This window comes from Marmota marmota, unplaced genomic scaffold (genome assembly GCF_001458135.2).
Source record: "Marmota marmota marmota unplaced genomic scaffold, marMar, whole genome shotgun sequence".
Taxonomy (NCBI): Eukaryota; Metazoa; Chordata; class Mammalia; order Rodentia; family Sciuridae; genus Marmota; species Marmota marmota.
In genome coordinates, this window is record NW_026000294.1 from 6,449,617 (window position 1) to 6,471,950 (window position 22,334).

The following is a 22,334-nucleotide window of genomic DNA, read 5'->3' on the forward strand; positions in this document are numbered from 1 at the left end:
TTTAAGAAGAGACCTCAGATGAGTAGGGGTCAGAGGACTGAAAAGAGGAAAAAAGGGAAACACATATAAACATGTTAGAGTAAGATTTGAGTACAATTTTATCAAAGAGAAAAATCTAAATGCTATCTGAGGAAAGGGAAACTGTCTCTAAAGGAAAAAAAATAAATCAAACTCAAATTTCTGAACAGTAATACTGGATGCAAGAATCAAACTTATGTGACCCTTTTCTAAGTACTTTATACGTTAACTCAATCTACCAGCAAGTCTATAAAGTATATTTTAGCATTATTCCTTTTATAAATGGGAAAACAAAGGAAGAGAGAGGTCAAATAACTTAACAAAGATTACACATCTAGCAAGTGACAGAACCAGGATTTAAATTAAAACATTCCGGCTCTAGAATCCATGTTCTTTTTTTTTTTTTTTTTTTTAAAGAGAGAGAGAGAGAATTTTAATATTTATTTTTCAGTTTTTGGCGGACACAACATCTTTGTTTGTATGTGGTGCTGAGAATCGAATCCGGGCCGCACGCATGCCAGGCGAGCGCGCTACCGCGTGAGCCACATCCCCAGCCCGAATCCATGTTCTTAATCACTATACTACATCGTCTAATATTGAAGTAACATTTGGGGATTTTTTTTAAAATAAAAATTTGAGCTTTTGGCTTTGACCAAAATAACAAGAGGCTCACATTTCTGATCCTCCTTGCAAGTAGACCTAAAAATTCTGGAAGTAAGTCAACAAACATTCATATAAGAAGTCTCAAAGTTGTAAAGAGGAAAGCAAACTGACTAAAGGATTCAGGTCTTGATGAATGACAATGCAACGTATTTCCTAGAGTTAAAACATCTCCTAATATAATATAAACAGGGCGTTTTAACCAATAATTGCCAACAGGAATGGACAATTTAAAAAAATGACTGAAAAAAATACAGTTCTCTCTGGCCAAAGGAAAGGGAAAAGGGCAGTTAGTGTGCCACTTTGTTTATTTGTCTTGCCATATTAGGCTTCCAACAGCCTAACACATTGGACAAGCCCTTTCCTGGCAGTGCCAGCAGCTACCTAGTAGAAAGTCCCATTTCCCACTCTCTATCCATTGTCAGATGGCAAGCCAGGGTAAGATCTTTCTACCCCCACCTGTGGTATCAGTAGACACAAAGCAGAGGGTCCTAGCTCCTGTTCCCTACACAGTGACAGTAAGTACTTTCAAGTAAGTGCTTTCCTCCAATGCAAGCAGTGCTAATAGACAAGGAGCTGAGGCAAGAGGATCACAAGTTTGAGGCCAGCCTCTGCAACTTAGCAAGACCACATCCTGCCCCTCCACTCAGCAGCCGTAGAGACTTAGGATTATGCTTGCCATTTTTACTGAGAGTCCTAGAGGAGACATAGTGGTGAATTTGGACTCTCACCCCTCCTCAGTGGTGACAGGGCAGTGGCCTTCACTCTTATAATTACAGAGTAAAATGAAATGTAGGACTCTAGGAAAAGAGCAAGATGGAGAAAGGGATTCTTTAAACCTACATAGGAAGTACTGGGCAGACACATAACAGGTCCCAACATGAAACTGACCAGAAGAAACATCCAAAAGTTTGAGAATTTAAAGTATAGGAATTCGCCCATACTTTCTAAGGGTCCTCTGTGTGGCATATAAACTAAGCAGACCCAAATAGAACTACAATGGCTCTGAAATCAAAATTATCATTGAAACCACAGCCTGGAAAAATAGGCCTGACCCTATGTTCTATAAGTCTAAGCAAATTAACTGCCTAGTTAGTAGAAAATTTAAATAAAACTGAGTCTTTTGACATAGCATCCAAAATGTCAAAGATATGGTAGAAAATCCTTAATGATACCAAGAGCCAGAGAAACTACTACTTGAATGAGAAAAGAAAATCAACAGATGTCAATACCATGATGTTGGAATGATTTAATGACTTTAAAGAAGCCATCATTAAAATACTTTAACAAATAATTATGAATTCTCTTGAAATAAATGAAAACAATAAACCTCAGAAAAGAAACTAATATCAAGTAAGTAGACTGAATAAGTAATAAAGTCTTTCCATCAAAGAAAATCTCAGAACCTGATGGTTTCACTGCTGAATTTTATCAAACACTTAAAGAACTAATACCAATGCTTCTCAATCTCTTTCAAAACACTGAAGAGAAAGGAATTTGTCTAAAGTAATTTTTACAAGGACAGCATTATTACCCTGATACTAAAAACAGACAAGAACACTGCAAGAAAAGTACAGGCCAATATCCATGGTGAGTATACTTGCAAAAATCCTCAACAAAAATACTTAGCAGAAAAAAAATGGTCATTCATCATCAGGCAGGATTTTCCCCTGGAAGGAAAGGATGCATCATTCAAGGACTCAAATCAGTACATGTGATATACCACATTAACAGAATAAAAAAAAAGCATATGAACATGATCATATCAATAGATTCAGGAAAAGCCTTTGACAAAATTCAACATCTCTTCCTGATTAAAAAAAAAAAACAAAACTCAATGAACTAGGTACAGAGGAATGTACCTCACCACAATAAAGACCATATATGAGAAAACCACAGCTAACATCATTCTCAGTGGTGAAAAGTCCAATGCTCTTCCTCTAAGATTAGGAACAATACAAAAATGTCCTCTTTCACCACTTCTATTCAACATGGTACTAGATGCCCTAGTCAGGGCAATTAGGCAAAAGTAACAAATTAAATGCATCCATGTTCAAAAGGAAGAAGTTAAATCTTCTCTGCTTGTAGGTGATATGATCTTACACATAGAAAACCCAAAGGTGTCACCAAAAAAGTTAGAATTAATAAACAAATTTAGTAAATCTACAGATACAAAATCAACATACAAAAATCAATAGTGTTTCCATACAATGACAATGAGCTATCTGAATGAAAAACCTTTAAATCCCACTTATAATAGCTACAAAAAATTAACTACAAAGAAACACATTCAGTCAAGGAAGTGAAAGATATCTACACAGAAAAATATCCATTAATTAACATGATTAAAATAGCCATACTACCCAAATCAATCAATATATTCAATGAAATCCCAAACACATTCCAATGACGGTTTTTATAGAAATAGAAAAAAAAATCCTAAAATTTATAGGAAACCATAAATCTTGAACAAAAAGAACAAAGCTGAAGATAGCATGCTACCTGATTCAAAATTATACTATAAAATTATATTAATCCAATTAACATGATACTGGCATAAAAACAAATACATAGACCAAAGGGACCACATACCTGATAGGGGATTGATTTCCAAAAAAATAAGGAACTACAATTAAATAGCAATAAATCAAATTACCCAATTGACAAATGGGAAAAGAACTTAAACAAACTTTTCTTCAATAAAGACAAATAAATGAACAAGCATAAGAAAAAAATATTTATTATCACTAATTATTAAGGAAATGCAAATCAAAACAACAGTGAGATATCACCTCATACTTATTAGGAGAACTACTATCTGAAAAATAAAAGATAAAAAATATTGGTGAGAATGAGAAAAATTGGAACTTGTACACCATTGATGGGAATGTAAAATGATAAAGCAGCTGTGGAAAATAGCAAGGAGGTTCCTCAAAAAAAAATTAAAACAAAACTACCATATGTTCTATAAATCCCACTGCTGAGTATATATACAAAGTAATTAAAATAACAATTGAAGAGAGATCTGCATGTTCATTGCAGCATTAGTCACCATAGCTATGATTAGGAAAATAACTCAAGTGCCTGGAATAGAGACATGGCAAAATAAAATGTGGTATATAAATGCAATGGAATACTATTCTGCCTTTTAAAAGAAGAAAAACATTCCATTTCCAACAGCATGGATGAACCTGAGGACAATATGCTAAGTGAAATAAAGCACTCATAAAGGGCAAATTCTTCATGATTTCATTTATATGAGTAATTAAAATGGTCATATTCAAAGAAGTAGAAAATATAATAATGGTTGTAAGGGATTTAGAGAAGAGGAGAAAAGGAAATTTTTTTCAGTAAGTATCAATTTTAATTTATGTTAGATGAATAAGTTCTAGACATCAACTATACAAATTAATACCTATAGTTGTCAATGCAGCATTATAAGTTTCAAATTTTGTTAAGAATATTCGTATAACAAAAATAAAACAAAGAAACACAAGAAAAATATGAGAGGCACTGGATACTTTCTTAACACCTCAGTTGTGGTGATGTATCATGAGTGTTTGCATATGTCCAAATTCAGAAAATTGAACCAATTAAACATGTGCAGATCTTTGTGATAAACAGTCATATCTCAGTAAAACTGCTTTTTAAAAAGAAAATTTAAAAGAATTTAAAATTTAAAAAGAAATTAATTATGGAGGGTGCATGAGGGCAGGAAAGATGGTAGAATGAGATGGACATCATTACCCTACATACATGTATGACTGCACATATTGTGTGACACTACATTGTGTATAACCATAGAAATGTAAAGTTGTGCTGCAATTGTGTACAGTGAATCAAAATGCATTCTGCTGTCATATACACCTAATTAAAATGAATCCATTAATTTAAAAATTTTAAATAAATAATTATATATATATCATATATATATGATATATGGGCTGTGGTTGTAACTCAGTGATAGAGCACTTGTGTAACATATGAGTTGCATTTGAGCCTCATCACTTCATAAAAATAAATTAAGTAAAGGTATTGTGTCCATCTACAATAAAAAATAATAATAATAAAAAGAAATTAATGAAAACTAAATAAATGGGCAGTCATTCCATGTTCATGAGTTAGAAGACATAATACTGTTAAACTGGCAATAGTCCTTAATTTGATCTAAATATGCAAAGCAATTCCTATCAGAATCCCAGAAGACTTTTCTGCTTCAGTTGGAAAGCTGATCCTAAAATTCATATGGAAATAATATGGAACCAGAATAACCCCAAAAAAATCCTTTTAAAAGAAGAATAATATTGGATAACTCATTTCTTCTGAATTTCAGAACGTATTACAAAGCTAAAGTAATTTTCATGATTAATCTGGACTGTCAACCTGATTGGATTAAAATGCCTAAAATTAAAGGACTCTGGGTGTGTCAATGAGGATGTTTCCAGAAATGATTGTAATGGAAGACAACAAATTGAGGGGGAGGGGGACACCACCTACTGAGAATGTGCCAGAAATAGTCTGAGAGACTGAGGACTCCATTTTTGAGAAACCAACATCTACCTCAAGGCCTGTCCAGAGGGAGGGGGCATAACCCCTGTCCTTGGAAAAACCCACAGAGCGCTGCTAGGCACATAGCCACCCTGCTGAGTTGTTTTTAAATAACAGGAGAGATCTGTGGTGCCAGGTGTCCCTGACTCAGTTACTCTAGGTGAGGACCCATAGCAACCCCCTAGCACCACCAATCAGCATGAGACAGGGAAAATATCTGAAATGCCAGGTGACCCTCCCAGTAGTTTTAGTGATTGATATCATGTTAGGAAGCCATGTAGTTTAGCAGTATAGCCCTCACAGCCTAAACCAATCAGTTCAAATGAATCCAACACTTGAACTACCCAATCATCCTTACCTGACTTGTTCCCGCCAATGAATGTGCTAATCAATGTTAAGAGTTGTTGTTTGACTTTCCCGCTGTGTGAAATGATTTGCTGTGTGATGTGTGATGCATAGAGTATCCCCCAAAAACCTATAAATCCTCACTGAACTCACTCCTTGGGACCATTGCATCGGAAACGATTGAGTCCAGGCTCAAGCTTGCAATAAAGACTCTTGTGTGATTGCATTGGATTCAGCTCCTGGAGGTCTACTGGGGTCCCAGGAACCTGGCATTACAAGTCTAATAGGTTGTTAATATCCAAAACAAAAAGGAAAGAAGGAATAAGCTGATGCAAATGCAAGTTCCATTCTTCTTGAGCTGGTTCTTAGATGCTGCTGTGATCACCTGAGGACACTGGCCCAAGCTTCTTGGACTGAGCAGTTACTGTTTTCTCCAGCTCTCCAGTCTGTAGACAACCATTGTGGGACTATCCAGCATCTGATCCTGTAAGCCAATTTGAGAAATCTATTTTTTATAATCATTTAAATTCTGTTAGTTCTTGTAGATAACCCTGACAATACAGTAATTAAGACTGTGTGGAATTGGCATAAGGCTAGAAAAGAGGAATGATAAAACTCTGACATTTATGATTAGTTGATGAACTTCAAAGACAAAGGTGCCAAGGTGATTCAAAGGAGAAAAGTATCTTTTTTTTTTTTTTTGGTACCAGGGTTTGAATCCAGGGGTGCTTACCCACTGAGCCACATCTCCAGCCCTTTTTAAAAATATTTTTCATTGCTGAGGCTGGCTTTGAACTCGTGATCCTCCTGCCTCAGCCTCCCCAGCAGCTGTGATTACAGGCATGGGCCACCCCACTGGGGAAAGTGTCTTTTTAACAAAGGGTACTGGGACAACTGGACACCCACATGCTAAAGGATGAATTTAGACCCTCTACCCCACAAAATACACAAAACTTAAAATGGATCAAAAGACTAAATATAATGGCTAAAACTATAAAAATTTAGAAGAACATATAGGGGGAAATATCTTGACACTGGATTAGGTTACTTAGATATAACACATAAGTCATACATGAGAAATAAAAATTGAATAAATTTAACTTCATCAAAGTTAAACCCTTTTGTCTTTCAGACAATACTGTCAAGAAAGTGAAAGAAGGGGAAGTGGAGAGATAATGGAGGCAGGAGTGAAGTCTCGCGATAAGAGGCAGTTGCCATAGTGGAGCCTTCAGACGTGCGTGCATGCGTGCGTGCATGCGTGCGTGCATGCGTGCGTGCGTGCGTGCGTGCGTGCGTGCGTGCGTCCATCTGTGTCTGAGGAGCAGCCATCAACGGTTCGCTGAGCGGTTTCTGCCACTGGTAGAAATTAGCACCGTCGTTATGTCCCGCTACCAGCGCCCCCCCAACACTTCTCTTTTCGTGAGAAATGTGACTGACTACATTAGATCTGAAGATTTATGGCGTGAATTTGGTCGTTATGGCCCTATAGTCGATGTGTATGTTCCACTTGACTTTTATACTCGACGGCCAAGGGGATTTGCTTATGTTCAATTTGAGTTTGTCCGCGATGCTGAAGATGCTTTACAAAATTTGGACAGAAAATGGATTTGTGGTCGTCAAGTCGAAATACAGTTTGCGCAGGGGGATCGAAAAACACCAAATCAAATGAAAGCCAAGGAAGGGAGGAATGTGTACCGTTCTTCACGCTATGATGATTATGACAGATACAGACGTTCTAGAAGCCGAAGTTATGAAAGGAGGCGATCAAGAAATCGGTCTTTTGATTACAACTATAGAAGATCTTATAGCCCTAGAAACAGTAGACCTATTCGAAGACGACGGCGTAGCAGAAGCCATTCCGACAGCGATAGATTCAAACACCGAAATCGATCTTCTTCAACATCTACATCCAATTCAAGATCACGGTCCAAGTCCAAGCCCAAGAGAGAAACGAAGGCTAAATCACGTTCCAGGTCTGCATCTCGCACCAAAACTAGAGGCACCTCTAAAACTTATTCCAAAACAAAGTCTGGCGCAAGATATGAAAAGGAATCAAGGAAGAAAGAAAGACTTAGATCCAAATCTCAGTCAAGATCACAGTCTAGATCTAGGTCAAAATCTAGATCAAGGTCTTAGACTATTCCTAAGTCCATTGGCCACTGATGGTATAAACCATGATAAATTTTAGGCATGTATCATTTATTTACTCATAGTTTGGTATACTTAAAACATTGGGAACATAATGTTGCAATGATGCATAAAAATACGTGTTAGTTTTCCCTGTACCTGGCAATGGTTATAATTAAAATGATGTGCTGTTGAGAAGCCACTCTTAAGAGTCCAGTTTGTTTAATGTTATGGGCAGCTACCAAATTTGTGTTGTTGATATTTTTTGTAAAGATTCTCAAATTTTATGCTTGAAATTTTGGTGAAAAGATGTTGGTTGACCATAGTTTGCAGCATTGTTTTATTAAGAATAAACTTTCAATATCCATATTTGGTTAAACACAACATAGAAATATAGCTTGTTAATAAGATGGAATGATACAAAAGTGAAGTTGTAGCCACAGTGCAACACTGACTGCTCAGATACATTTAGGTCCATGGTGGACCTTTTTGTCTTATCAAAATGTCTATGCCTATGATAATAGTTTACTTATGATACAGTGTGTAATAATACTTTTGTTAACCCCACTGTCTTGGGGAATGATGCCCACTTGGTTAAGTAGTATTTTCAGGGTAATAATTTTTGAATGAAACATGAAGCTTTCACTGCTTTTTTTTTCTGGTTTCTATGAAGGTTTGGAATATAATAATATCAGAAAAGCTCCCCTTAAAATTTGAGAAGGTCAATGATTACAAATATTTTTTAGGGGGAAAAGAATGTTCTTAATGTAGTTATTCTAAAATTTAAGGAGCACTGTTGCTTGGATTTCTTATTTCTGTTAGGAGCAAGTAAATTGTTTCAAAGTAGGGGTGTTTGTGGGTATGTGTGTGCGTGTGCACGCATATTGTAAAAGAACTGAATTTTGATGCTTACAGCACTCAGTGCATACATTTTTATCACAATTTCCCTACCTCTTTATGAGGGAGATTTTCTCTTCACATGTCAGTTTATTTAACATGAGGCAAGTTGAAAGACAACACTCCCATTCTAAGTGAATGATTCTGTGGTGCCATGGAATTTTAAATAATTTGGGGAAAATGGTTAGTTTTAAGCAATGTCATACCTGACTAAAAGTGGGGAAGTAATACAGTTAACTATAATTTCTAGTATTTCTCTGAATGGTCATTTGGAGGCAATAAAAAGTGACTTGAAAAGTCCAGTCTCATTTCAGAGTAAAAAGCTAGCATCTTTTGAAACCTAAGATTACATATATATGTGCTTACTTGCAGATATAAGTAAAAAGTATTGTGGGGAAACGATTCCTTTTTTCAATTTTGATTTTAGAAATCTAGGTATAGCCTGTAAAGAACAAAAAGATAGTTTTTAAATACCATTTGTGTGTTTAAAAGATTGATTCTACAACCTTTGTATATTTGATACTATTTCTTTCATTTCTTTACTATTTGAAGTTAATATAAAGTTCATGTTCTGCTATGCAATCATTTATATGCACGTTTCTTTATTTTTTTTTAGATTTTCCTGAATGTATATTTTAAACAATAAAAAGTCTATTTAAAACTGTAGCAGTATTTGTAGTTCTAGCAAAGAGAAACGTTGTGGGGTTAAACTCTGTATTTTCTTTCTTATAGAAGTTTCTGAAAAGATATTTTTATATGTTCTTTTAACAATTATTGTATACAACCTTTGAAAACATCAAAGTTTGCATCAAAACAAGACACAGGTTATTTTATGCTTGTTGTAAATTCAGCAAATGTGCTATAATAAAAACAAAAGGAAGGAAAAAAAGTGAAAAGAAAATGGGAGAAAATAATTGCAAATCAAAAAGCTGGCATAGATATGCTTTATATCTAGAATAAAGTCATTTTTCAACAATAAAAGGACATATGAGTGAAATTTTTATTTATTTTTATTTTTAAAAATATTTTTAGTTGTTTATGAACCTTTATTTTATTTATTTGTACGTGGTGCTGAGAATCTAACCAAGTGCCTCACACATGCTAGGCAAGTGCGCGACCACTGAGCCACAACCCCCAGCTCCATGAGTGAAATTTTTAAATGGGCAAATAATTTACCCAAAAAAGATTCATAAAAGGTCAGTAAGTGCATGAAAAGTGTTCAACATTGTTTGAAAAGTTAGTTTGTAAATTAGTAACAAAATGTCTTCCAATATATAGCAACCCAAAACCAAATTTCATCACTGCTTAATTCAACAAAGTTTTTAAGAAGACAATAAATCAAAACTACAATTTTGAGGTAGGGTATAAAACAAAAGGAGACAAACAGAAGGAAAATAGAAATTTAAATTTAATCTGAAAGCATTGTGTTAGGTTTCTCATAACTTCACTCCCCAAGCCAGTTCTTTCTTCTAGTCCTATAGCTTTCAAATTTCTGGGAAATTTTACAATCTTTGCTCATAATCTTTTATTTTTTTTTTTAAATCAGTGCTAGGGATTGAACCCCGGGCCTTGTACATGCTAGGCACATTCTCAACCACTGAGCTATATCCCTAGCTAAATTCACCCACTTATGAAAATTTCCTGTGTGGTTAATTAGCCCACTAATACATGAATAGTTAGAATATATTGAACAAAGGGAGATTTAAAAATCCCTATAATTTAGTATATTTTCCCAGAAACCTATCATATAGGGTATTTTCTCAATATTATCAGTTAATGAAGAAGATGTTACCATAAGGATCCAGAGAATTGCCAGGCCACCATAACCGTCTTGGGATCACTGGACTGATAGCATCCCCACATACCTTTGTATACCCACCCCTTTATTAAGTCTCCTTTAAAAGAGTCTGAGCTGGGTGTAGTGGATCACACCTATAATCCAAGGAACTTGGGAGGTGAAGGCAGAAGAATTGCAAGCTCCAAGCCAGTCTCAGCAACTTAACAAGACCTTATCTAAAAAAAAAAAAAAATTAAAAGGTCTGGGGATGTAGCTTAGTGGTAAAGCACCCCTGGGCTCAATCCCCAGTACCCAAAACAATAACGATAATAAATTAAGGAAGAGCCTGAGAAACCTGGAAGCATCTCTTACTCTAGAGATGGCCCACATTCTCCCTTGAATTCCTTGTTTTCTTAAATAAATCCTCACACCTCAATAGCTAATGTGTGCTGAAATTCTTTTTTTAATTTTTATTATTAGTTGTTCAAAACATTACATAGTTCTTGACATATCATATTTCATACATTTGATTCAAGTGGGTTATGAACTCCCATTTTTACCCCATATACAGATTGCAGAATCACATGGGTTACACATCCACTTTTTTACATACTGCCATACTAGTGTCTGTTGTGTTCTGTTGCCTTCCCTACCATCATGTATATTAAGGACCCTGGTTTCCTTAGTCAGTGGTCCCCCTCTACAGGACCTCCTTGGCCAATTTCTGGTGATGTCACAACTTCACACCCAAAGGAATGGCTATAATATAAAGAAATGGAAAATCAAAAGTAATGTTGAGAAGGTGGAGAAATTGAAACTCTCATACATTGGCAATATAAAATATTACAGATACTTTGGAAAACAGCTTGATGGTTCTTCAAAAAGTGAGCTATGAACCAGCAATTCTACTCATAGTCATAAAGAGAATTGAAAGTATATGTCTACACAAAAACTTGTACAAGAATGCTCATGATAAGACTATTCATAATATTCTCAAGTTGGAGAGAACACAAATGCTTATTAGCTGATTAATGAATAAATAAACTGTGATATATTCATGTAATGGAATATTTTATTAGTAATAAAAATGAAGTATTGATACATGCTATAGCATATATGGACCTTGAAAACGTTATCCTAAGTGACAGGATTCAAATAGAAAGAATTCAGACATATTAAAGGATTCTATTTTTATGAAAAGTTCAAGATAGACAAATCTGGAGAGACAGAAAATAAATTACTGGCTGTCAGAGGCTGAGAGAAGGAAATGGGGAATGGGATTTAATGCTTAATGGGTATGGGGTTTTTTATTGAGGTGATAAAATGTGCTGAAATTAGAGAGTGGTGTTGGTTCCACAAATATGCTCATATACTAAAAACCACTAAATTATTTACTTAAAAATAAATTAACAGCTGGGCAGGATGGTGCATGCCTGAAATCCTAGCAAATCAGGAGGCTGAAGCAGGATGATCACAAGTTAGAGGCCAGCCTCAGTAATTTAATGAGGTTCTAAGCAACTTAGCACTGTCTCCAAATTTAAAAAAATAAAAATTAAAATGGCTGAGGATGTAGCTTAGTGGTAGAGCACTCCTGTGTTCAATCCTCAGTACCTAAAATTAAATTAAATTTAAAAAGAAAATAAATTGGGTGTGGTAGAGCACTCCTATAATCCCAGTAGCTCAGGAGGCTGAGGAAGGAGGGTTGCAAGTTCAATATCAGCCTCAATACCTAATCAATTTAGTGAGAACTGTCTCAAAATTAAATAAATAAATAGATATACAGATAGATAATCCTGGGGATGTGGCTTAGTGGTTAAGCATCCCTGGGTTCAATCCCTAGTACCAAAATAAATAAATAAATAATAAGACAACCCCAGCATGCATACCTTACTGGAATCCCAATTAGAAGATTTATGTGAAAAAATTCATCATATTTATGCAAAAGTTGGAAATTTGAACAATGACTATAAATTTGATTATATTAAAAAATTACTTTATTTTCTATGGGTTATGTTTGCACCATTGTAATGCTTTTAATTATTCATATTTTCCTTTTTATGCTTTTCTTTAGTTGTAGATGGATGCAATACCTTTATTTTGTTTATTTATCTTTTTTATGTGGTGCTGAGGATCAAACCTAGTGCCTCACATGAGCTAGGCGAGCATTGTGCCACTGAGCCACAGACACAGCCCCTAATTATTCATTTTTTATATATATGTGCTGAAATATAGATTAAAAGTGGAATTTGTTTCAAATGATATGGGAAGACCAGTGTGATTCTACATCATGTACAACCAGAAGAATGAGAAGTTAAACTCCATTTATTTATGATGTGTCAAAATGCATTCTATTGTCATGTATAACTAATTAGAACAAATATAAAAATTAAAAAAAATGTGACCAATATCTGTATCAAACAAAAGTGGCAATAATCTTTCAAAAAGAAAAAATTGATATGGGAAGAGAAAGGAGTAGAAGCATGGTTTGGGCCTGGGTTGCTATGGGTTGATGAAAGTTGGGTCTCTGTCATAGGTAGGTATATCAGGGTTTTTAAATTTTTATTTTACATCCTATTTTTGTGTGTGTTCTGAAATTCTGTCTGAAATTATCTTATGACAAAATAAAAGCCCATTTCCTTAAATTGCTACGTTGTTGTGTGTGAGGGAAGAGGAGGACAAGGTGCTTTTTTAACAAAAAGTAAAATTATAGGTATTCAAACCAGCAGGTCTTTTCAGTGCTATGGGCAGAACCTAAACCACAAATATCATGAGTGAGATATCTGAACTGCCATGTGGAACACTAAAGTTTAAGAGAAAAGGAAAAAAGTATATCTTCAATGATCAGAAGGCAGCAACTTTCCTATTTTTTGGCCTCCGGGGAAACTGATAAATATACCTGTAAAAGGACTTTATTTGGTCTTTTGGTCTCTACTGTAGGTTGTTTCTGGACCACCACCTTTGGACCTTCTCTAATTCATGTTTATTTTCTCTCTCTCATTCTCTTTAATTTTTTCAAGAATCCATGATATACATTTGTTTCTGCAACTTCCAGTTTCCACTTATCAGTGGATCTTTAACATCTTCAATATCATTGTTTTGTTTATATAATAGCATTTCAAGGTAGAGGATAGGAATCACATCACCAAAAAGATGAACCTTCCTTCCCTCCAATGTTCATCTTTCCTTTCTTCAAGCTATCTGAACTAAACACAGAATTTAAGTCAATACAGATGTACTTGCTTACACAATTGCAGCCTCCAGACAATTCCCCCGTATACAACCATTCTAACTAGATTGTTGCTTTTAAGTCTTTTTCACAATAGAAATTCTAAAGTTACCAATAAAATAGGTTAGGTGGGCTGGAAAATTATCATCACATTTACCTATGACTCACATTGTCCTAATCCAAACACTTATGAGCATATCATACTATCTCCTGACAGTCAAATTTTCAATTAGTGACCTTTTGGCTTGCTATTTAGTAACTCTGGCTTCCACAGAATACATCAACGGGTTTCTTGCTAATAAGGTTAAATTATCCTACATCTTTCCTGGGGATAAAATTACTCCTTAACTTTTGTGTTTTTCCATTTTAACATAAAATTATTTTTAAGAGAATGGTTGTGATTTTTAAGTATTAATGGAATTAGTGTTTGGGCATTAGTCATAACAATATAAAGTCTTCCCAAGAACACCAGTGTAATTTTTACTTATTATCCATGTGTTTTTGTATCCTTAGAAGCAAAATGTACACTCAACCAACATTATTACAGTCTTCAACTACTAATGGGATCATTATTTTTGTTTGTTTGGATCATAAACCCATAGTAATAATTGGATTGCAAATTTAGTGACAATAGTTCTAGAGTTATTAAGTATGTCCTTTAAGCTTATTTTGAATAACAAACATAATCACAGAATACCTATAAACATACTAATACTCTTTTCAGAAAAGAAGTCTGTCCTTGTAGGATCCAGGCTTTTGGACAAAGTGATTGTCAAAATAAAGTTGGGAGTCATGATCTGAAGCTGAAAGTCCATTTATCTTGGCCTGGAAGAAGCAGGGACCAACCTCAGGCCTGCTCTTTCACACAGATATATGACCTCTGATCTTCACCATGAAGGCAGGTAGATTCCACTGAGTTAGAGCAGAAACAAAGTATGGAAAGCTAACACTATGGCCAAGCCCTCAGTGGAGTCCCCCATCAAGTACAGCAGGATCAGAAACAAGAGCTGATTCTAGCCACAGAATGCTCTGGAATTCTTTTTAGCAAGACTCCCAACTCCATAGAAATGAGGAAACTCAACCAGGAAGACTGCAACTCACAGAGGAGAGTTCCTAGTAAAGAGGGTTGGGAACATGGTCCCACCTCTACTCTAGTTCCTTTGGAAGCCATTGAAAATTGCTTTGGGTCATTAACCACTTCTCAAACGACGATCACAAAGATGGGAGGCCAAATTTGTGGAAGTAAAGGATGAGCTCTCTTTCTATATTCTGGTGTTCCTTTTATCTCCTAAAACAGGGGCTTTTATGGGGAATTGAAAAGGAAAGTTGGAGAAAAAGTGATCGCTTTAACCTAGCTCCTTATTCCTATCTCTTTATTAAACTGTACCTGGCTGATGCTAATTAGTTCTCTGCCTGAGTCTAGTAAACTGCCTAGTATATGAGTCCATCTAATATTACCAAACTACTATTTGTAAAGCAACTCCTATGTACCCTAGTACCATCTACATTCTTTACAAGCATTGTCTCATCTAAATATGATTTTCATAGCAACCCTGTGAAGAGTTTATGTTTATCTAAGCTTCATTTTAAAAAGGAAGAAACCAAGGATAAGGAATTTGCTCAAGGACAAATAAACTTGAATTTGAATCAAGACATGACTTATCTGCTATAATGTCTCTAGGACTGAAGTCCTAAATTTTTCTTTGCCAATCCTATCCCCCTCGTTTCCAACTATTCCTTATTGTACTTCCAATTATCACTTATTCATATTGCAATCACCTATCAAACTTTTCAATCTCAAATAGAGATTTTTGTCTACTTGTTTTGCAAGCTACTAGAAGATGTGTAATTTATCTCTTATTAGCCATTTTTTCTGCAATATCTAATTTGTTATAGATGGTTTATGAACCATTTCTTCTATAATATCTAACTTGATATTGAACCTCTCTGTTGAGCTATTTCAGTTTTTATAATTTTCCTTTTCTAAAATTCCCATCTGCGTTTAATTTTTTTTTTCAGAACTGAGGATTGAACCTAGGGTCTTGCACATGCTAGGCAAGTGCTCTACCACTGAGCTATATTCACAACCCACCTCATCTGCATTTTATGATTTTTTAACTTGTTATTTTTAGATATACATGAAAATAGAGTGTATTTTGACACATTATTCAAACATGGAGTGTAACTTATTCCCATGCTTGTAGTTGTACATAATGTGGCGTTTCACTGGTCGTGTACTTATATATGAACATAAGAAAATTATGTCTGATTCATTCTGCTGTCTTTCCTAGTCTTATCTGCATTTTTAAATAGATTTCAGCTATCTTGAATTTTCCCTCAGTTTATCTATAATTTTTCTTTTTCTTATTCTCTCAAGCCACAAGACACTACCCAAAACTTCGTTGGTTTCTTTACAACCCACAGCAGCCCTCTGACTTGGGTCTATTTTCAGACTCTTCCAAACCCCGAAGCAGCAAATATTCCCAGAGAAAAAGTGGATATAAAAATATTAGTTCACCTCCCTGTAATTTATTTTTTTCACCACAATATTGGCTTGTATCATTTCAGATGTTTTAGCATCTATCCAATACCTTTAAACATATTTGTTTGTCACCATTTTTACTTTTAGGTGGCTTTTCTTGTTATTCTTGGTAGCATCATTTGTCTACTCTAAGTTATATTGAAAAGTGTAAAGAAGGCAGTAAAAAGACCATCGAAGTCCTGCCAAAAATTTTGGGATAGAAGGTTACTGAATTCTATTTGATTGCTTTTCAATGTATTGTTTTTAAAAACAAAAGTTCAAAATATTATTTTTTTCATTTTGAAAAGAAGAAGTGACTTACTTCTTTTGGACATGATAAAGTATGGAATAACTTACAGCTCACTGGCTCAATCTCTTTCTCTCTCTTTCTCTCCCCCATCTCTCATCTCTTTCTTTTCTCTCTTTTTCTCTTTCTCTTCTCTCTCCTCTCTTTTCTCTTCTCTTCTCTTCTTCTCTTCTCTTCTCTTCTCTTCTCTTCTCTTCTCTTCTCTCTCTCTCTCTCTCTCTCTCTCTCTCTCTCTCTCTCCCATGTAAGGGCATAAACAGAAGGCAGTCATCTGTCCCCAAGCCAAGAAAAGAGCCTTCATCAGAACCCACCATGCTGGCACCCTGATCTCAGAATTCTCACTGTCAAGAACTGCAAGAAATAAGTGTCTTACTGTTTAAATCTCCCAGTTTATGGTATTTTGTTATAGCAGCCAAACACACAAAAACAACCCCTCCACAGAATTGCCAGAAGAAGACTTATATCATAATTTAAAACTTTTTTGATAAACTAAAGATTGCCTTGTGGATAAACTGGTAAAATATGAAACTACAAGGTCACTCAAGTGCCTATGTAATTGGTTAAATAAGGTACCCAAAGGAGGCAACCGACTTATGGCAATTTTTACAGTCTTTGTATTTAGCCATTTGTGAGGAATATGTTTACATAAGACTTGAATAAAGACAAGAAAGAAATATTTAGCCAGGTGTGGTGGTGCATGCCTGTAATTCCAAAGACTCGGGGGGCTCAGGCAGGAGGATCTCAAGCTTAAATCCAGACTCAGCAACTTAGCAAGACCCTGAGCAACTTAGTGAGACCCTGTCTCAAAATAAAATATAAAAAGGGCTGGGAATGTTGCTCAGTGGTTAAGCACCCCTGGGTTCAATCCCTGGTACCAAAAAAAAAAAAAAAAAAAAAAAAAAAGAAAGTCCAGAATATCTAGAATATCTGCATGTGACATGAATTTGAGACAAGAAACTGGAATAGACATCAGAAAACATTTTCCAAACAGTGGAAAGAAGACTGGTTTACACCTTTTTTGAAATGAGCACATTTAACATAGATAAATGTCAAGCCTGGCAACTAGATTCATATCCAGAAAAGGGAAGCCTAGAAGCCTAGAAAAGATCATTAGTACATATGCAAGCAGCGTGGGAGCCTCCTTGCTCTTTTGTGAACATGTCAAGCATAGTTCTTAAGGCTTTTGTACGTGATATTTCTTCTGCCTAGAATGTTCTTCCCCTACATAACATCATAGGTCAACCGTTAATTTTTCTCATGCTTCAAATAAATCACAACTACCTCAGAGAGGCTTTCCCTGACCACCTCATATAAAACAGCATAGCCTATAAAAGTAGTTTAGCCCTTCCTCTGTGTCCTCTTATCCATTATTATATTTCTTTATTTCACTTCTCACAACTAGATTTAATATATATGCATTATAAATATAAAGATATAAATATATAAATGTTTATTGTCTAGATCCCCAATAAAATGTGAGTTCCATGACAACAGAGACTTTGTTTTGCTCATTAATGAATTCCTAGTACCTGGAACATAAGAGAAGTTCAATATGCATCAAAACAGTTAATGTTTTCACTGACTATACAGAAAACACCAACTTATGAAATAGGAATATAGTAACTAAAAAGACAATGGTGACAGTTCTTTCATATTCTGTTAATCTTAATGCACTGTACTCCATGCTCTATTTGGGCTTAGATACCCCAGGGCATATTCAGAGAGTAGTGAGTACTTAGAGAGGAAGCTAAAGACCAGGTGGAACAGTTGATCACTTCTTAGTCTTTTGGCTAAGATCAAGTGTAGTATCATGAGGAACTATTAAAGGAGTTGGCACTCTTAGGCCTGGAGAAGACTCAGTGGGAATGTTTCTGTTTTATGCTTCTATCACAGAACTCAGGAAGCATACAATGGTCTATGTAGACCCTGGGACAGAAGTAAGATCATAAGATGGAGTGATTTTAACTCAACAGAAGTAAAAACTTCATGATGTCTACGAATGGACTGAATTGGAATAAATTACATTCTACACCTGTATAATTATGTCAAAATGAACCCCAGTATTATATATAACTTTAGGGGCTGGGGCTGTGGCTCAGTGGTAGAGTGCTTGCCTAGCATGGGTGAGGCACTGGGTTCGATTATCAGCACCACATATAAATAAATAAAATAAAGGTCCATTGACAACTAAAAATTTATTTTAAAAATATTATATATAACTATAATAAACAAAAAATTAAATTAAAAAGAGAATTGGCTATGAATCAAATACATTGTCTTCAAAGAGTGAGAATCCCATTACTTGAAGTGTAAAGGCCAAAGACAATTTTTGTGATATTGGGATGGAACCCAGTGGTGCTCTACCACTGAGCTACATTTCAATTCTTTGTTTGAAATTTTGAGACAAGGTTTTGCCATGTTGCCCAGGCTAGCCTCAAACTTGCTATCCTCCTGTCTCTACAGTCACTGGGATTGCAGTCCATGCCCAACCTGAAGTCAAATGTTAAAGATGAAGTTAGTTGTCCCCAGGAATTCATTCTCCTCCTTTTCCTTTAGTAACTGTTATGGTTCGAATATGAGGTATCCCCCCAAATCTCCTGTTTTAATGCAGGGATGCTTGGAGGTGAAATGATTAGATTGTGAGAACTGTAAACTAATCAGTCTATTGTAGTTTGAATGGACTGACTGACTGGTAACTGTAGGCAGATGGAGTATGGCTAAAGGAGGTGGGTCACTGGAGGTGCTTGTCCTAGAAAATTTTATCTGCTCTGCAACCTCTTCCCCCCTCCCTTTCCCAGCTTCCTAGCCATAATGAGGTGAGCTATTTTCCTCTGCCCTGCCCTTCCACCATGATGTTCTGCCTCACCTTGAGCCCAGAGTAATGGACTTGGCACTCTATGAACTGAGACCTCTGAAATTGTGAACTCCAAATAAACTTTCCCTCTTCCAAATTGTTTTTGTCAGGTATTTTTGTCACATTGATGCAAAGCTACCTAAAACAGTAACATAACCATCTGGACTTGAGCCTGGTACATATATGGATGCACAGCTGCTTACTGTATTTCCAAGTCTCCTTTTCAGCCATATGCATCCAGAAAAACAAGTTCAAGCTGCTGAAATGAGGGTACAATTGATGTGAACATCTTCCAGATTACTTCCTAGTACAGAATCTATCTGCCTTAGCTGCACATATGACCATGTGTCTCTTCCAGCTCTGAAATTCTGTACATGTCTGATTTCTCACATTCATACAGTAGATTAATAATAATAGTAATAATATGTACCAGGTTTGCAGTGCTTATAATATTTAAGATATTCTAAATATTTTCTATCACATCTAATAAGTCATTCAATTATTAGAGAAACCTTAAAGGTGGATATTTTTATCATTTTCATTTGATGATTGAGGAAAACAAGACATATAGAAGTTAATTCACTTGTTTATGGTCACTCAATTAATATGAAGAAGGGCCAAGATTTCACAGCAGGCCAATGTCCATATTCCATCTGTAATAGCTACCCAGCCCAGTGTCCATATCCCTTCTGTAATATCACTGTCAAGAGGATTTACAGGAAAAGATAGAGGCTAATATTGTAATAATCTAGTGGATATCAGTTCAAGTTCAGGATTCAAATTGCCTTGGTGTGAGATCCAATTTTTATCCTGTCCCTTGAAATTAAATATGGTAATGTATCTATTCTCACATGACTGGCTCCATGTGGTCATTTAAGCCTCAACTCAAAGTCATATCTTTAGACACCTTGCACTGATTATTCTACATAAGGTAATCCGTAACCCCTCTATACACTCAATCACTTTCCTGATAGCACTTATGGCTATTTAATAGTTACTTATTATCATCTGTCTTTCTCACCTAGACTTTATATTTCAAGAGGGCATGGACCTTGTAGTAGTATACAAAAGCAGTACTAAGAGGAAATTTTATAGCATGCAATATCCACAACAAAAAAGTAGATAGAGGGCTAGGGTTGTGGCTCAGCACCTAGCACATGCAAGATGCTGGGTTCAATCCTCAGCACCACATAAAAATAAATAAAAATAAAATAAAGGTATTGTGTCCAACTACAACTGAAAAAATAAGAATATTAAAACAAATAGTAGATAGAGCCGGGCGCAGTGGTGCATGCCTGTAATCCCAGCGGCTTGAGAGGCTGAGGCAGGAGGATCGCAGGTTCATAGCCAGACTCAGCAAAAGCGAGGCACTAAGCAACTCAGTGAGACCCTGTCTCTAAATAAAATACAAAATAGGGGCTGGGGATGTGGCTCAGAGGTCAAGTACCCCTGAGTTCAATCCCCAGTACCAAACAACAACAACAAAAAATTAGATAGAGCTCATGTAAAAAACCTATTACTGCAGCTCAAGGAACTATAAAACCAAGAACAAATTAAATGCAAAATTGGTAGAAGAAAAGAAATAACAAAGAGTAGAAAAAATTAAATAAAGCCTAAACATCAACAACAACAATAATAATAATATCAATGAAACAGCCAGATTCTGTCACACACACTTGTAATCCTAGGTATTTTGTAGGCTGAGGCCAAAGGATTATAAGTTCAAGGATAGTTTAGGCCAACTTAGTGATATTCTATCTAAAAAATAATAAAATGGGGCTGGGAATATATATCAGTGGTAGAACACCTCTGGGTTTAGTTCACAGTATAAATAAATAAATAAATAGAAATAAATAGGAACGTTTGAGGATGTAACTCAGTACCCCTGGGTTTATTTATTCCCCAATACTTCTGGAGGGAAGAAAAAAAAAGACCAATGAAACAAAGAGCTGACTCTTTAAAAAGATAAACAAACAAACAAAAAACTTAGCTAGATTAACTAAGAAAACCTCAAATAAATAAAATCAGAGATGAAAAGGGAAATGTTACCACTGATAACACGGAAATACAAAAGATCATTAGACGTAATTATGAACAACTACATACCAAAAAACTTGATAATACAGAAGAAATGGGCAAATTCCAAGACATATAAATCTTGCCAAAATTGAATCATGAACACATAGAAAATTTGAAAAGACCAGTAACAAGTAATGAAATTGAATCAGTAATGAAAAGCGTCCCATCAATGGAAAGCCCAGCATTAGCTGGTTTCACTGTTGAATTCTACCAACATTTAAAAGAAGAAATAATGTGAATTCTCCTTAAGTTATTCCCCCCCAAAAAAATGAGGAACAAATTCTTCCCCAAGCACATTGTAAGAAGTCAGCATTACCTTGATACCAAGATCAGATAAGGAAATAACAATAAAAAAAAAACCTCCAAGCTAATCTGAACACAGACTCAAAAATCCTCATCAAAATACTATCAGTCTGACTCCAACAGAATATTTAAAAGATTATTCACAAGGGTCACAGTGGTGCATGCCTGTAATCCTAGCAGCTCAGGAGGCTGAGGCAGAAGGATTGCGAGTTCACACCCAGCCTCAGCAACTTAGTGAGGCCCTCAGCAACTTAGTGACACCATGTCTCTAAATTAAAAAAAAAAAAATTAGAAGGGCTGGGGATGTGGCTGGGGTTGTAGCTCAGTGGTAGAGCATTTGCCTAGTATGTGTGAGGCACTGGGTTTGATCCTCAGCACCACATAAAAATAAATAAATAAAATAAAGGCAGGTAGTTGTGTCCATATACAACTAAAAATAAATATTTTGAGACTCCATCTCAAAATAAAAGGGGCTGGGGTTGTAGCTCAGTAATAAAGTGCCCCTGGGTTCAATAACAAATACTGAGATGAAGAAGGAGAAGGAAAAGGAGAAACAGACAATTTTAACATACCTAAAGTAAAACAATCTAATCAGTAATCAAATACTGACCTTTGTTTGCTGACCCCTAGTAATACATTAGATCTTATTTAAATCTCACCAACTACCATGGA

At 35.5% G+C, this 22,334-nt stretch overlaps 1 protein-coding gene across 1 annotated transcript; it reads left to right on the forward strand.

Annotated features, from left to right (window-relative positions):
• The first annotated feature begins 6,875 nt into the window (after nucleotides 1–6,875).
• LOC107155659 (serine/arginine-rich splicing factor 10-like) lies at nucleotides 6,876–9,576 on the forward strand. The gene has a single exon (XM_048797238.1). The coding sequence runs from the start codon at nucleotides 6,952–6,954 to the stop codon at nucleotides 7,705–7,707; it is 756 nt and encodes a 251-aa protein (XP_048653195.1). The 5' UTR covers nucleotides 6,876–6,951; the 3' UTR covers nucleotides 7,708–9,576.
• The last annotated feature ends 12,758 nt before the right edge of the window (nucleotides 9,577–22,334 follow it).